At 37.8% G+C, this 18132-nt stretch overlaps 1 protein-coding gene across 1 annotated transcript in view; it reads right to left on the bottom strand.

Moving 5' to 3' along the window:
• LOC121313048 (elongation of very long chain fatty acids protein 2-like) overlaps window positions 1-11021 on the bottom strand; it is a 49755-nt gene extending 38734 nt beyond the window's left edge. The window contains exon 1 of the mRNA XM_041245173.1: window positions 10838-11021. Coding sequence (XP_041101107.1) covers window positions 10838-10840 — 3 coding nt within the window. The 5' untranslated portion in view covers window positions 10841-11021. The remainder of the gene's footprint in view (window positions 1-10837) is intronic.
• Between the last annotated feature and the right edge of the window lie 7111 nt (window positions 11022-18132).

The raw sequence follows: 18132 nt of genomic DNA, 5'->3' as shown, positions 1-18132 counted from the left end.
TTAAGTACACGCCATATAAGAATGTTAATTACCTTTTCATGACAAGTGAAGCAGTTCAACTGCTGTATTTTAACTGTAAATTGGAGTACTGTGTTTAATCACAAATATAGGGCATTTTATCATTGCCGTTTCATTTTAAAAACAAGATGCTGATAATATTCAAATTATGTTTGTGAGTTATATTTTTGCAGTCATGTTTTGCTTTAATTTTCCTGTCCGTTAATGTTCCCTCTGGTTGAAAGGTGTTAGCTCTCTGAAGACATTTCCAGATAGAGAAGTACATTAAACAGATGAAACATCCTTGAAGACGTTTAAGCAGTATTTTATTTTATTATCACAAAGCCTGTATCAAACCTTGAAAGCAGAACATTTTTCAAGTTTAATTTATAGTTGCATATTCTGTAACTAGTACCCTACTATGTGTTGCAAATCTTTTTTGAACCTTTCAACAGAAATAGACAAGGTTCGCTTTACAGACCCAGGAAGGGGAAGGAACAAGCTTTCTTCCCACTATTGCCAATGCTAGTGCCCCTAAACAAAGGGAACTCTGTTTTTTAAGGCCAGGCGTGTCATTGTCCATGTCCTAGCTGTCATTAATGTAATTGGAAAACCAAGATTAATGTATATGAGACAGCCCCCCCCCCCCCCCCCCCCCCCCCCCGCCACGACACAAACCATACTGACCACAAAGGATTGCTTTGGTATTCTGGGCACAAACTCCTATTGCAAGTATATGTTAATTGCCGTGGGAGCTGGTATTTCAAACCTATGCAAATGGCCTAAAACAATCCAGTGACTCTCTTCACTTAAAATCAAGCAGTTATACCCAACACATTTGAATGTACCATACACTAAATAGTTTACAGACTTAACTTAAGCCATTCCAAGAAGAATGTACACTGTACATTGAAAAGGCTTTCTAAAATATGCAATCCATAACGTGCTCACAGCAGACCTTCATGATACATGATAATGATTTTACGTCATCAGGACTATCAACACTCGATCACGTGCTGCAGTAGATTTATTATATTCTTTATTCTGCTTTTGGTCAATTTGGTCAATTATCCATAGTGCCATGATAATAACTGGAGAAACAACATTTAGAAGGTTTAAGTTACAGGTACAAGTAAGTGATAAAACTAGAAATGCAACAATTATTACATTAATCGATTACTGATTACTATGGCTTTTATTTTGGAAGCCATATTACAATCATTTTCATGTTTTCAGTTCTATTTTAAGGCTTTGTAAGGTTCGATTTCTTAAAAATAATGAAGAGGTCTTCTTAAATTTAATCAGATAGATTATATTCAAAAACTGAGTCAATACAGGAACAAGAACACGGGATACATGTAATTCACGGTAGGTCTCAGCACGTGATAGTCTGAGCCGTCAGCTTACATGTTGTTTTACAACATAACACAGGAAAAGGAAGAAAATGAAATCTTCCAATAGTATACAGCCAGCACCTAACACTGTCAATACAATTTGTTGTCTAAATCTATACCTAATGTGTCAATACTGCAGATCAAGCCAATCTTAAATTTGTTTTAGCTTAGCAACAGCACCTATTAATATTACAGAAATGGGAACCGTCAATTTTCTTGACAAGAAGCAAACTCATGCAAGGTGTTTATGCTCATCCGTCTTCAGACAGAACTAAAACAGGACATCTTACCGAATGTGGAGCACAGTATGTTATTGAACCCACAATGTGTGCTGACATGAGTCTTTCCAGTACACATGGGTTACAAGGCTTGAGGCCATTAGATCTTACTGCTTTGATAAAGAGTCTACTTTTTTTCTTCTTTCTTTTTTCTCAATGAATACATTGTATTGCTATGTATAGTACAATAATGCACATGTATGTTTTCAACTCTGTTTGAAGGCTTTTGTGAAGAGTCTACATGCATTTTATTCCACCTCTAGTTAAAATCAATTTTTTAACAAGTCTGAATATTTAAAAGATAACAATCCAGAAGTTACAAAACAATAAACAATACAAACCCTTATAGTGTCATCCTGCTGTAGCAATGTATCGAATGTGTACAGTAATGCTGTATATTTAGTACAAGCTGATTGTGGGATCAGTATTGACACATCAGAAACTGTGAACCAAGACTGTTGATACCACATTATGGTCATGTCACGATCAACTATTATCCAGCATGTAATTATTTACAAAAGACTTCCAATTATGAATGCCCATGCTTTAACTTTGTGCAGGACGCTTATGTTTCACTGCAAAATGCTTTCAGTTAAATTAAAGTCTACTCTGTGTACATCTTATAGAATTAATAAGTAATTGTTGCTAAGTTCGATCAAATATGTCTTTGGGTGAGGTGGAGGGTCAAGCCTCCTATGTGAATACTATTTTTCAGTGCAAAGTTTTAGCACTTTGAATGTATGACCTAATCCAGGTGGAACTGAACATATACTGCCAGCCAAGTCTAAAAACAACTAAATGTTTCAAACGTACATGTAAATGGATCTGTTTTACTTCAGCTTTACTATACATACTCACACAGCTAGAGCTTGTGAATCACATCATTTAAACTTCCATACAATGCTTTCCAAAAAAACAAAAAACAAAAACATTGCCCTCATTAAAGTAACCTCTGCCAACTCTAATGGCTGCCTTCCAACATACATTGCAAACAGATACTGAAATATACCGGTAAACTTCTCACTGGTTTATTTTCTGTCCAATTCTATTAAGGACATACGTCATGGCCATTATATAAAGCTTTCTCCTGACAGTTCAGATTCCAGCGTTTATAGTAAAATAAACTGACAGCAAAAGCAATCTTTCAGTGAACCATGTCTGGAAAATGGTTTTATGAGTTCACAGTACAAAGCAATGGTCCATTTTACTCATCATGTTGGAAAACCCATGCCAGTTCTTATGTTTTAGCACAGTAAAGTAATATTGGTCTAGGGGTGTTTAGTTAAAAAATTTAAAAAATAGGACAAAAGAGACAGATTTACCAAAGTATTTTCAACAAAATGCTGGAAAAGGTTTACATTTTTTCTAAAAGGAAAATTAAATTGTTATAGAACTTGTAAAAAATAAATCACAATGTTAATTTAATGGATCAAAATGTTTGACCCACATATTAGCAGCAACATCACAACCATTTATAAAGTTTATAGCACAACTTTATTTTTTCAAAATATTCCAAAATGAAATAATTTAAAAGCCAACACTTTGACAAACTAAAAATAGTGGATGGATGAACCATATCTGTAGCCTAAGAGTTCTCAAATTGAACCACCACCTTTGGCCTTGGACCCAACTCCCAGTCTGGATTTGAGATGATACTACTCAGTGGAAGCCATGGAAATATCTGCCGAGGTAAAGTACAATTGTAAGAAACAACTGTAAGTTCAGCAGTTTTGTGGTAATATTTATTTTTAAATTAAATTAAGGTTTAGGGCATTCCTCTTTGCAACAGTTGTGGCTGCATCATAGTTTTCATTGAACCCGGCTCAGTGTGAGAATATGACACATTGTCAGGATGGCTATGTGACTGGCAGTTGATCAGGTAAGCCCAAACATGAAAATAATGTCGGGAAGTGAGAATATAAAAATAAGAATATAACATTATTGGGAAAACAGTCCCAAAAATGTTCATAAAGGATCACATACATAATTAGAGAAATAAATAACTTTATTAAAGAGCCCATAAGGACTTTTTTTATTTTATTGAGTTACATGTTCCCTTGGGTTGATACAACTGTTTATGTAAGGTGCATTGTTTTAATTTATTTATATTTCTTTACATTTTGACCACTTTTTAAACTTTTAAATTGCATTCCCTGCCTCAAGATGGCTTCCCATGTACCCACATGGACTTCTCAGAACTACATTTCCCATCATCCTCCTGCTCACATATATAACCGAGATTAATTTACCAGTGAGCAGGAGGATGATGGGAAAAGTAGTTCTGAGAGGTCCATTCAAGTGGTCAAAATGTAAAAAATAAATAAATAAATAAAACAATACACACACCTTACGTAAACAGTTGTAGCAACACATGGGAACATGCAACAAAAATAAACTAAAAAGGTCCTTATGTATCCTTTAAACAAATTACTTTTTTTACTTGTATACTGCTTATAGTTTATGTGGACAGTGCCAGATATCTGAATGTAGCAATATTACTGACTTGTGCATGTCTGTATTTGTTGTTGTTGAAAGATGCTGTCTGAGCTGCAATCGAGCTGACAGGCTGTGACTGGAGGACACGACAGTTGCAGGTACAGGATTGGTTGCTTTTTTCGGTGGATATTGATGGTTTTGGTGGATAATAAAATAAATTTGGACCAAATGTGTCTTAGTTTAGTACTTGCTGTCCAATAGATGTGAACTGAGCTTTCAATACAGCAAGTCAAAATAAAAAAAGCCGGCACTTGCACGGATTGATTTAAAATTGGATTCACAGGTGATGTGGTGACGTTCCAGCGGGCATCTACTGTCTATCAGATTCCTGACATAGCTGGAAGTAATCCTTTAATGTTTGTGCTAAAATGGTTATCAGTCATAAGCTGTGTTACTCGTGATATTTTGATTACGGGTCTGCTGGAACAAGGTTTACTGTCGAAGAGAGATACTAGCCTTGTGTGATAATTTATCATGTGTAGTTATACACAAAGAGGTGTTGTACAGTGCATATTCACCAACAGACTTTCCCTTTAATTATAGACTGCTCAGTATCTCAAGAGTGCAGTTTTCGCCTTCTGTATTCCACTACACATCACAGAGAAACCCTATTCATGACGTCAATCACACCACTTTTAGTTTTTACCGTGCTGCATTCTCCCTATCATCACGGTTGACATCACCTGCTTTAAAAAATCATACCTGAGGCACCTCTTGGAATTCCATTCAACTGCACAGTCCATTCAAAACAGTGACATCACAATTTGCGTACATCAGCCACTTAACAGTATTCTCTTCATCAACTTTTTCAATTCTACTGACAGTGGACTAAATAAAGGTTGATAATGATTAGAAATATAGCTGCAGTTTTAACTGTATGGGTTATATTGGTGCTTCTACTGCTTAAATAGTTCTGCCCGTTCACTTTTAAAAGTGCCGATATTCTGCCATAAATTCCCGTTCCTGGTCCTATAACCCGACAATGAATAACAGTTTTCATTAGTGTAATGTTGTGACAGGGATAGCTTGTGGTGACATCAGAACAGGAAGAGAGACACTGTACTGTGAGGACTGAAGCGCTGGTGCACGCATTTATTACAAATAAATAGTTTAGACAGAAAACAAATATTCTGTAAAAGAAAACTGCATGGTGGCCAAAACAGACATGCAAAAACAAACACTAAACAAACCCTACATAAAACAAGTATCATGCTGGTGTAGCCAGCACAAGTAGCAATTTTTATATTTCTTTTAAAGCTTACTCTCTAGCTTTCTCATTCCACCTCTGAACACCCAGCCTTGATGAGCGGCTGATTCGCTCTTTTAAACAGTGGTGCCTGGTCTCCATTGCTTGTTAATAATTCAATCAAGCTCAGACACATTCTGCACATGAAGTGCAGACCTAAAACACCCGTGCACACTAAACATTCACCTAAAATAATAACAACACATAAGACAAAATAAACTAAATACGCACACGGGCGGGGTGTACCCCGCTACACATCTCCCCCCTTGTGCGCAGCACACATGGCCTCAAAGGCCACCTCCCCCTTATTAAAGGCCCAAAAATCTCGGTCCGGGTCCTGGCCCCTGACTGGAGCTCGTAATGGGCCTACTGGCCACCACAGTGTGAGGCCCTCCACCATTAACCATGCAATGTTGTCAGCAGCAATACTGACAGCAGAAAGGATGACTCCTCCATCCTGGGCAATCCTGGCAGCAGAAATGCTGCCAGTGGCAATGCAAACAGTAGAAATGCTGACAGAGTCAAGGCTGACTCCTCCAGCAAAGGCAATGCTGGCAGCGGCAATGCTGACAGTGGCAATGCTGTCAGTGGAAATGCTAGCTCCTCCAGCACTGAACGACCCCCCAAGCGGTGACGAGCAGGCATCCCCGACGGTATGGGACAGACATCCTTGGGCAGTGCGGGATAGACAGTGGCAATCCTGCTGTGTAGTTAGCAGGGGTGCGTGGTATTCTGGCCGTGGCAATGATGGCCTTGGAGACAGCTTCCTTGCTTGCCTGCTCCTCCCGTTCTTTTTGTGAGCAGGTTGCACTTTGGACCTTCTTCTATCCTCTTCTCTCCAAAAACAATTCACAAAAAAAAAAAAATGTACCCACTGTACTTTCCTGGCCTGAGTCTGTGGAGGATCTATATCTCACTTCTTGACAGTTGTTGTGACGTCAGATCAGGAAGAGAGACATCGTACTGTGAGGTATTGCAAATAAGTATTTTAAACAGAAAACAAACACTTTGTAAAAGAAAATGGCATGGTGGCCAAAGTGATTTGGCAGGGAAGGGAATTACTCCTTCCCTGCTGATCTAAAACACCCGTGCACACCAAACATTCACTTTAAATAATAACAACACATAAGACAAAATAAACAAAATACGCACAGGGGTGGGGTGTACCCCCCCACACATGTATGTTTATTTCAGCCAGGCAGGCTCCCTCCGGCCTTCAACCCTGCACAGGACCGTTTGCGTTCACAACCACCACATTAAAAGGGTACAGTTGAGCTACACTACAGACTCTACAGTACTGTACACTGAACCAATGTGTTTCTGTGGTAGTCTAATGTACGCGGCTGTGCAAGCGCTATCAAAATACTATTCATTTACTTGGAATTCAATATTTGAAATATATAGTGAGAAATGTTAGATGTGTGTTTATGACTTGCAACTGTGACGATACGCCTCAATCTTGCTCCATAGCATGATTCGCATGAGACTAAAAAAGGTGTCCTCAGAGTTGGTCAAAAGCAGAATGTCTAGTAACCTCCCAGACGTGGAATAGTTGTCATCAAGGAAAGTCAGTAAATTAAAAATGAAATGTAATTATGATGTAAATAACTTTCTAGCCTTTCCAAAGGCTAGAATAACCAGTCCGTCCCTTGAGTGATCTGTATTTCCTATTATGTATTGTATTTTCGCCCTCAGGACAAATCGTACCAATTGTAATATTATTTTATGTTTTCTTGTAAAGGCTGGTATTGCTTTGAGGCGAACAACCTGAAAATGATTGTATCAATTCTAACATACACTGCCATGGTCGATTCACATGGGAGTTAAGACACAGGACTCTTGAGTTTCAGATTTTAAGAAGGTCCCGACGTCCTGTAAAAACATCAAAGCACCTCTGAGAAAATGATCTGGGATAAAAAGAAATGGATGGTTCGCACGGGACTACATTTCACCGATGTCAGTACTGATTTAGAATCTGTTTATGTGGTGATTTTTAGTCCTGTGAGAATTGGGCTTATGAAAGCATTTTACAGTAGTTTTTCTTTGGAAGTGTGGATTTGTTGAATAAGTTGCTCTGTCAGTTTTAATGTTATTTGTCTGTTCTGTGAGCGGTGTGTATTATTTGGACATTAGTGGTGAAACAGCAATGTATGTGTATGTGCCTATGGTACGAACACAGACTGAAGTCAGGAATATATTTAACCACTTCAACTTTACCACAGAACCCGGGGTTGCCTTCGCAACCACTGCTAATTTTTCTTGTGTCCTTTCTTTTGTTTTCATTTTTGTAGCAGACCCTGCGCCTTTTTTGCAGTCTCTGCCTCCCTTGTGTTGGAGGGATAGCCACAAATGTGTGTACAGGGCTACTGTGCGTAGGCATTGTGATGGATCTGGCTGTCGCAGACGCCTGCTTTACTGCCTTGTACCCAGTACTGTGTTTTGATAGTATTCGTCACAGCACTGCTATTTCAAAGCAGCTTCCTCTTCGCAGCTGGCTTACCTGTAATGTAGCTGCATGCTCTTTTGTTTGTACAGTAAGCAAAGGTAACTAATTAGCTTTTTGGGAACAAAAGCCTAAAAGCACTCCAATGTAGAATGCAAACTCTCCAGTTCCATGCCGGGGTGCACATCTGTGTAAACAGGTGCAAAATCAAATGATGGAGGACCGGTATCATGGTAGGGATCAGTTAATAAACACCCAGTCCCCTGCTGTTCTTGGCTCCACATTCTCTTCATCATCATCGCTGAGCGATAAGTCAGCAACACTGTCGCTGGTATCGAAATCCTCCGAACCAACTTCGAAATCTTCATCACTCCCGTTGTCGCTCTCCACATACGTTGCCATGTTTAGCTTTCGCTAAAAACTATATAAATTACAACTAAACAAGTAAAAATAATAATAAAACAAAAATAATAATAATAAAACACTAATATATATATATATATATATATATATATATATATATATATATATATATATATATATATATATATATATATATATATACTTGTAAACGTTGAATGGCTTCCCGCAATATATCTCAGTCTTCTAAATGCCCACAGGTAGATTGGAATCTCTACACGACACGCAATTGGATACAAATGTCACCTGACCCTCCCCTGACTTTCACTACACATTCCACAGTACTAGCAGTGCCTTATGGAATGAAACCTGAAACGCCAGTGGGTTTTAATTTGATGTACGTGCATATGTCATGGTGTTGAAGTGGTTAAAGTAACTGTTAGCTAACTTTCACACACCAGTTTTTTATATTTTGCAAAAAGCTACCTGTGCATTTGTTTTATGTATGTGTTGGTGACCACACCTGGGCAACAGAACTGGCAAAAAAAATACAGATTAATTTAACTTTTAAAACACAGTTTGTATACAAGTAAGTTAGAATTTTTTACAACACTGTGGGCAGGATTTTCAAAAGGTCGTAAATGATAGCTCCAGTGTTAATCAAGAAATAGGTATGTAGCATTGCTTTTGGTATTTTCAGGCGGCTGTTATGCCTAATAAAAGCAAATCCATGTTAATTGTCATCATTTATCAGGAGTTAATTTGCACTTGAAAAAGGAGGGTTTTAATTAAGAAAACAGTATATACCTCACCTTCAAACTGAAATTTAACAGACAGCGGCTGACGAGAGAGAGAGAGAGAGAGAGAGAGAGAGAGAGAGAGAGAGAGAGAGAGAGAGAGAGAGAGAGAGAGAGAGAGAGAGAGAGAGAGAGAGAGAGAGAGAGAGAGAGAGAGAGAGTGTGTACAGGACCAATTCACCAGTTCAATTCATACAGACAACCTAGATAATTCAATATTTGTAGTTATGAAAATATTTAGCCTTTTCTATGCTTGTGGTTATGAAGGAGATTTATTCACTTGTTTTAATCATTTGTAATCTTACAGAATGTTTGTTGTATTGTTAAAATGATACACCGCTATTTGCACCCAGTGTAAATTTACTACAAAAGAAATTATCAATGCAACTGTAGCCTATTTGAATTCTGTATATGTACATTATATGACAGCTGACATCTACTGTTGATTTTATTTGAATTATACAACTGAAATCTTGTTATAGAAAACAGCATATTAGACATTACAATAAAGTTGCCTTAGGTGATTGCGGATTTGCAATGCGTCCTTGGCTTAGCTTTTTACACAAAAACACAAGATCAGTGACAACACAGCGATGCACTAGGAATGAGATCGAGATCATTGACATGACAATAAGAATTGAACCCTAACGATTCCCTAAGGAATTGAGACATTTTTTGCCTAAAAAGGGTATTTCCCCAATACATGTTTCACCTGTGAAAGTGGAACTGTAAGAATATGATCGGGATCAGTTTTTTTTTTTTTTGGGGGGGGGGGGGGGTGGTGGTGGTGGTGGTGGGGTGGGGGGGGGGGGTGGGGGGGTGGGGGGTGGGGGTTGATTGAGATATGAGATAGTGGGAGCCCCACATACCAGTCCTTTTCCAGGGCCCATGAAGCCAGCCCATCAACCAGGATTTAACAAGACTAAACACTGTTAATAGGTTTAAAAGAATGCGAGGATATTATTTGGTGGAAACTGTACAGTCAAGTTGCAACAAAACTAACAAGCTGATGTTTATTCTGATGTGGTATGTACTTAATAATTCACCAACTTTAGTGTTGGTCTTTGATTAACTAGTCCATGTAAGCATGTCATTCCACTTATATTATCCGATTCGATCATTCAATCAATCAATCTATCTATCTATCCATCTATCTCTCTCACGCTCTCTCTCTCTCAGCCCTCTTTGTGGATTTGAAGGATCATAACAAAACTTTTATCTTGAAAACGAGTGAGATAACCTTTATACAGTCGCGATAAGGCACTGTTATAGAACAGTGAATAAACATGGTTTACAAGGTAAAGCAACTTATACATTTTTAAGAGGTGTTATCATTATAGGAACGAGTACACTACTGTTGTTTGGAAAACAGTCCACACAAGCTGCATTAGAACTGTAAAACAATTCACATAAGGCTTTCGCAGCAACTTTTCAGTTTAGGCAAAACAATAATTGCGTATAGATTTTTTTTTTTAATTAATTGAAACCTTGTTTAATCGAATTATATTGGGATGCTTAAATGGGGTAACTGGATTAGAATATAAACGGAATGAATCTTTACATGAGCACAACCCCAGCTCTGTACTGCACTACACTGTTCATGTATACATTATACATGCCTGTCCTTTCTGTATTTTTCTAAAGGAGACGCATTACACAAAGCTAACTCCCCATTTCTAAGAGATAAACGTACCGAAAATATAAACCGAAATCATACTAATGTTTCAGCGACACACGCATTTTCATCAGTGTAGATTTATTTTACCACACCAAAAATAGTAATAAATAGTCACGCTGCATGTTAAATTTGAAATGCATCCCCTTACCATCACTGTTGTGTTGCTGTAACCCGCTTGCAAGTGGATGACTATGGTTTCGAGACAGGAGGTGCGCTGTCCACGGTATCTGTTCTGCTGTCGGCTTCTTGCTGCACTGATACTACAGACCGTGATGTTGCGGGAGACGTCACTCAACCACACTGCACTAAATACACTACTAGAGAGAGGGAGAGACTACAGCCAATCAAGAGACAAGCTTCTGCGGGTCCACGTTCGAAAAACAATGGAAAGGGAATCGGACCATACCTTGGCGGTGTGGCCATGTAATGACTGGATGGTTTGAAGGGGTGGGTTTTGCATTTTCACGATGTGTTAGGAGACATACAGCGAGAGAAGCAAATGTTGCTTTGGCTTCATGCTGGGTTTTCAATGGTGGGGAACAGAGAATGCCTTGAAAACGTGTGTAGATTATTAACATACCCTCCGTGTACAGTAGCTATTGTTGGGGTAGACACAGACACATTAGATTTCTTCATACTCGTGTGTAGAACGATTCACATTTCTATACCGATGTAACTCAGTATTGTTTTTCCTTTTCGTTCAAATGTGCAGTGCCCCACAAGCTTGTTTCATTTTCAGTTCAAACTGCTTAGTTTAGTTTGTTTATATCCTATTAAAGGTTGATTTAGCTGTAGGCATAGAAGTTTCCTCTCACTTTAACCCTTCTTTGAATGAAACAGACATGCTACGACCTGCAAGAGGTTACAGATATAACCACCGTCGCCCCGGAAAGCAAAAGAAAATGTAACAAAGAAAAAAACATTCTGTTTTTTAAATATACCTGTATTTAACCTTTTTTAAAAGTTTTTTTTTTTTTTTTTTTTTTTTAAATATATATTGGTAATATAGAAATGTAAGCAACATGCGTTCCATCGCAGTACTCAAGGAAAGCGATAAAGTAATATAGGGAGAACTGAGCATTTCTCATGCAACATCACATAGCAAAAAAAAAAAAAAAAAAAAAAAAACGCTGCCATGTCATCGTCATCATCAGACAGCCAGTAGGATTCCGTGTTGTCAATGCATTGTTCAATGCAGCGGTTCAATGAAATGTTGTGAAGTATGCAACACATCAGTAATGTGTTTGCCACTTTTAAGGGGCTGTGCTGCAAGGAACCCCGTGAACGATCCAGACATCTAAACCGTAATTTTAGAATGCCAAAGGTCCGTTCTCAACACACTCGGGAAGATGTATGTGCATTAACCAGGTCTGTAAGCTACAGGCAGGATCACCTATCAGCCAACCATTGATATATTGATATTGAGTGGCATCCTTTCTTACTGTAGAACTCAATTGTATTAATAGGGGGTGCATGCAGTGCAACACATGTACAATCAAGTGCTCCTAGGATCTCAGGAAAACCAGCAATGACATAAAACCATTCTTTTAACTCAGTCTGCTTCAGTAGGGTATGTGAGAAGCATATATATTTATGTGACCTCTTTACTAATGCGACAGCAACCTGTGACACACAACCGGATACCAACTTCTGAATGATAGGGCTGCAATTAACTTAAGTGGTAGGTGATGCATGACCCCTCAAGTTGCTCAACTTAAACCCTCCTTTAGCTCGTCACGTAAGTGTAATATCGTAGCTTTATTCATTCGGTATCTGCGTAGCACTTGTTCTTCTGGGAGGCCCATTATTTTCCCTTTCTTCGGCTATGGCAGCAATCCCTACCAGCACGTTCACTTCCATCACAATTCCTGCAGTCACTCGCATCATTTCCTTTTGTAGTTTTGCCCAGGGCCTGATTAATTCCGATCTCATTTATGACTCTTTCAAACATGTAGAAGCACTTGGTACAGTAAAGACACAACATATCTTTCCTTCTAATCATTAACTCTGTATACATACATTTCTAAAATAGGCTATAATTCCTGTCATTCCTTTTTATTCATGCCATGTTAATAAGGTAACACCTTTGTCTGCATCATATTCCTTGAATTGTCGGAGAGGGATTCTTACTTTCATCAGCAGCAATCAAGATAGGAAAGATACCAAAAGACAACAAGAGATTTAATTGTACATTATGTAAGCTATGTGCGTTCTGATTCTGAGCCCTTTTATTTTTAAACACTTTTCTTTTTTTTATTTTTTATTTTGATACACTTATTTTATTACTATTTTAAGGATAATCTCTGAAAAACTATATTTAAACTGTTAATTATATATGGATGTTTACCGCATTTTTCCCAAAGTTCAGCTATTTGTGCACGCAACGTCTTTAGAATGCACACTTTGCTTTCACTCCAGTTTGTTTATAGCTTCCAAAGGTCATTTTTACTGGCGTGGTCCCAAAGTTTTGCACAGTACACTGTATAACTTGTGGGATTTAAAGCAGTAGGGGGATATTTAAGTTGAGTGAAAGAATATTTTGCATCAGAGTATTTCATCGATTTTTTTAGCAAATATCAGTTCTTTTTCCAGCCAGCCTTTCACTGCAGGGGCCTTGATGATCCTAGTCGAGTTTTCTTGTTGATCTTGCTGAAATAAAGCTCCTTCATTGCACTAATGGAGTACTTTGTCAGACTACAAGCAGACCACTACTCGTTTAGCACATGCTCAAACCATGCAAAAATGTACCAGAATGCACCTTTTTATCCCTTTTCAGAATATTCAGTAGCAGGGTGGACACTCCCCTCCCAGACTCTTCCCCCTCACTGCAATGTGCCTTGATGACATTGGTGCCCCCTATTACCTTGTAAGTGCTAAAACCCTGGTGTTAATCACAATGGATACACAGTATATCCTCCACCAATGTTATAGATAATACACTGCAAGCGTCAATATCATGAAAACGTAAGTCGTCTCATCTTACATCTAAAGCCTGAAGTACACAAAACAAGATGGCTCAACCTATCAGATCCCTGTAGCTACATTATTCAGTTTTGTTCCTTTCCTGTGCTTTAAAATGCTTTAAAAATCCAGCTTATACCGGATTGATGTTGGTTGAAATAAACCCTTTGTGCTGAAAGAATTAAGTCTATAATAAATAAATAATGAATGTCTAGGTAGTAATCTAGACCTATACAAAATTAATTATTTAGACATCAGCACATGGATGGATTGGTTTAAAGAAAATTAATTCCTTAGTCAACTACCACAGCACCTTTCATCATTTTATAATGTACCGTTTCACTGTTATCCACACTTGATATGTACAGCTATACATGCACTTTGATATGATTGCTTTTTGGTGAATTTACCCACAGATGTCTAGCATCTCTGCAAATAATCTGGTCTCACGTAGTTGCTCATTTTAATACTGGTAATGATGAAATCCATGAATTGGAATTCAATTATTAAATGCATAAAAATGAATTTGAATTCCTGTAAATTAGGTGAGAAGAAACAGATAATTAATTGATCCAGTTTTTTTTATCCTTGTTCTCAAGGTGTCTGACCAGTGCTTGGCTTTGCATATTCTTGAAGGTATCAAGAATGCATTTGCTGTAACATCTGGTGTCAATTTGATTAACCTTTACTCCACCCGGTTAGGATATTGCTGGATTGTATTAGAGACTTGTACAGTACTGTGAAATTGCCCTGTATTGCATCAGCCACCTATTATTATGGGTACCTGTAATCCAAGGGTAATCACAGATAAGCGGTTCATATAACCCATGGTGGTTCCCCAGTGCTGTAAAAGGTGCTAATAAAATCCAGTTGTGGTTTATCCCAGCAGGATACAGGTTGATAAAATTGACCCATTTCTTACAACTATACATGGAACTTGTACCCTTGAATCTAACGAAGATTGCTGTATGATAATAAGGTCCTTGTCAATATACAATACCTACTTTCCTAACCATTAACTTTATTTTTTCTTCTAGGTTATAGATTAGTGTTTGAGGGACAAAGAGTGAGTGTGCAATTTTGGCTGTTCTTTGTAAGAGCAAGTTCTTCTCCTTTTTGTATGCAGTAATAAAAGTTTAGTAATTTAGGCTGATCGTTCTAATTAAAAGCAGACAGTGCAACACACATTAGTTCTTAACTAGGCAACCTGTTTTCATTAAATACTGGAATTTCCAAATCAAACACAAAAACTAAAAGCGAATGGAATAAATCTGGATTATACAGTTAAAAAGTGACAAGACGTTTTCAAATTAAAATTAATTTGGGAATCTAAACCAACTGGAGTGCTCACAAGGCCTGTTTCCTGGTAGAGTTCACGGGACGCTGAACTGTAAATAACAAGAATATAACAATATTGTGCTACACTGCAGCTTTAACTATGGAAACTATTTTTCTTTTAATAATAGACCAAATGTGTTTGCTTTTTTAGGGAATTAACGTTAGGTATTTGGTTTTACTTTACCTGATTGGATTTGACATTGCCCTGGGCATCATGGGTCATGTATTTTTGCAGTTTTCCCATGCTTTTCCCATGCATTTACCATAGTTTAATCTTTTGCCACGTTTAATTAAATATGCTTTACCATACCTTACTATTCTTTACAATGCTTACCTATGCTTCACCATGCTAGGATAAACTTTTATAAGGGCTGGGTCCCTTGATTACTCTGAAGAGCCAGACAAATGGCACAGTTAAGCATCACTGTGGATCAAGTCCACCTAACAATACTGCAGTCTTCTACTCTGATGTCGATGGCTACTTAGATGATTATAATGCACCATCCGTTATGCCAGAATTGTGCTCAAATGGTTTGAGGAGCATGACATCTCCTTCACACGTCAGACATCTTCAAAGGCCACCTCAAATCCCAGATCTCAATTCAATTGAGCATGTTTGCATGATCTTGAACAATCTGCTTAATTCTCTGCACCAATTGCACGAACTATTAATGACTGAATGAATTAACAACTATGAAGACACTTTCCAGCACCTTGTGGAGTCTATGTCACATGGTGAATAGTGCAAATTATGACCATTAGGTACAGGTGCTGCTAAAGATATTGATATTTATGTATATAGTAGTACTTGTTTTTTTTTTTTTCAGCTTCAGCAGCTGGCCAAAAAGAAATGTGAATGTTCTTTATGCAAAAATCATCATCACCTGATCGTGTAAGCTGTATTCCAGTTAAATGCTAAAATGCAATAAAGTGTTACAGTAAAAATAAAAATACCACGTACCTTGGATTTTTAATATTAAATCAACAATGAATTTTAAACAAGACTAAAATACAGTGAATTATTTTTTTTAATTTTTTTACAACGCTAGCTATAGGATAACTGCGCTACTCATATTTTTTCCATCAATTACCCCTCTATCTTATAACTTACATCTTGACTTTAACCAGATGGCAGCATTGTCTCACATGTATTAACTTGCGAGTTTTAGATATGAGAACCCCAGGAAAGAATACACAGACACCGAGTGATAGGATGTTAATGCAAGGTATTTAATAGTTTATGCAAACAGAGTACAAAGCATATTTTCATGGGAACAGTGTAGCCCCGTCATACCTGTCATAAAATTGGGTACCAGTCAAAGAATATCCCACAGAGTTCTGGGCTACTGTCGCCACAGTGGCGACTTAAACCAGTTCTTAACCGCAGTCTTTCACATACTTAGATTTATTTTTATATTTTAGAATGTCACAGAAACATCTGGTTTTGACCATACAAGTTTAAGTTCAAACAAAGTACACAGACAACATTAAGCCAACATAGCAACATTGAAATTGACAATCTCATAACATAAAAAAATATATATATATATATTATTTTCAGCACTTTTAAAAGGGTCAAAATCTTACATTTATTTTGAAAAACAACATGTTTTAAATGTATCCTTGCTGAGTGATATACGGTTGTTGTTTTGTTTTTTTTGTTTTTTTACAAGAAAAAAATAGAACAAGCATAATCAGAAAAAAAAAAAATCTATCTACCTGTCATTGTCAGTTCCAATTCTTTTTACAAGTTTCAGACAAAACTGTTGACTGCAAGAGAATATTACATTCATTACTATGGGTATCAAGAGCATGGTGCTCATCAAGAACATCCTTCTTACATGCATCTGAGAAAAGTAACAGCGGGCATCTGGCCCACTGACCTTGGCAGGCAACCAGTCCACAACTACAGGCATTTATTTTATACTGATGCTGAAACTATTTCACTGATCCACTGAATATGCATAGGTAGGCCAGCCTGCTTCCAGCCAGACAGAATCAAGCCTGTAAGGTTGCATAGTTAAGCATGCCTGACAGAATAGCAGAGGAGACCAACACTTTGGGTTTATGGATTCAATTTAGTTTGCTATTTCTAGTTTAATTAATATATAATTTCTATATAATTACTCAAAACCCACTTTAAAAAGCGTATTCCATGCCTACCATCCTCAGTGACAGACCCAAAAGGTTGTAATGTTGTAATGTGCTAGTGCTAAACCAACCAAAAGATTTTGAAGGACAGAACGTTTTAAATAAATACATAAATGACAGCTAATTAGTCCAAGTTCTTAGCTTTCAAATGAGCTGTTGATGATCACTCTATGACTTGTACAACCGGGGAAATTATGTTTGGCGAGTGTGAGTGAAACTGAAGCGAACAGAGCCGAAATGACGGCTGGCAAAACACTTGTTAACAAACTCATTCTTAGAAGCAGCAGCATACAAGGCAAAATCAAACGCGTCAGTGGTCATGGGCTTTGTAATGAGTGACCCCTACTGGCCAAATAGCCACATTGTATGTGTGCATAAAAGACAAACGTTGAGGGGGAAGGGTCGCACGCATCGCTGCGCCCTGGGATGAAAATATGTAGTTTGAAACGACCGTGTCGAATCGCAATCCCTAGTGTAGATTGCAGAGCAAGACAAATGTGAATGCAGGGCTGAATTTAGTGAGTCACCCCAGCGCTGCCCCGTGGCGACTCCACTTATTGATGGATGGTGTAGTATGTAAACAGATACATTGTATAGTCATAAAGCTACAACTGGTGGACAGAAAGGAAGTTGCATCTTTTAGCATGACCCCGTAAATAGTAACAGTGTACAGTACAATATGTTGCTCAATATATTTTCACATTATAGCACAAAAAGTCTGCTTGTATTTTGGAATACAAACAGACTGTGTCTGTTTGATGCTGACAATAGGGGTGTTGCCGACGAGTTTACGTAGCAAATGTGAGACCAACGCGTTGCACAGCCCCCTTGAGTTTAGACCACTTTTAGTACAGCTGGATCTGGGCTACTGTTTTTACACTCAAAAAAAAAAAAAAAAAAAAAAAAAATGAAAAGCTATCTCAGAGTGCTTAAAAGTGGCTAAACAGGGTAAAGATGGAGGACAGCAGGGTTTTAAGCCAACAGAGAAATTGA

This window comes from Polyodon spathula, chromosome 3 (genome assembly GCF_017654505.1).
Source record: "Polyodon spathula isolate WHYD16114869_AA chromosome 3, ASM1765450v1, whole genome shotgun sequence".
In the NCBI taxonomy this organism is placed as follows: domain Eukaryota; kingdom Metazoa; phylum Chordata; class Actinopteri; order Acipenseriformes; family Polyodontidae; genus Polyodon; species Polyodon spathula.
Note: the sequence above shows the minus strand (reverse complement) of the source record. Positions and strands in the feature narration are given on the sequence as shown.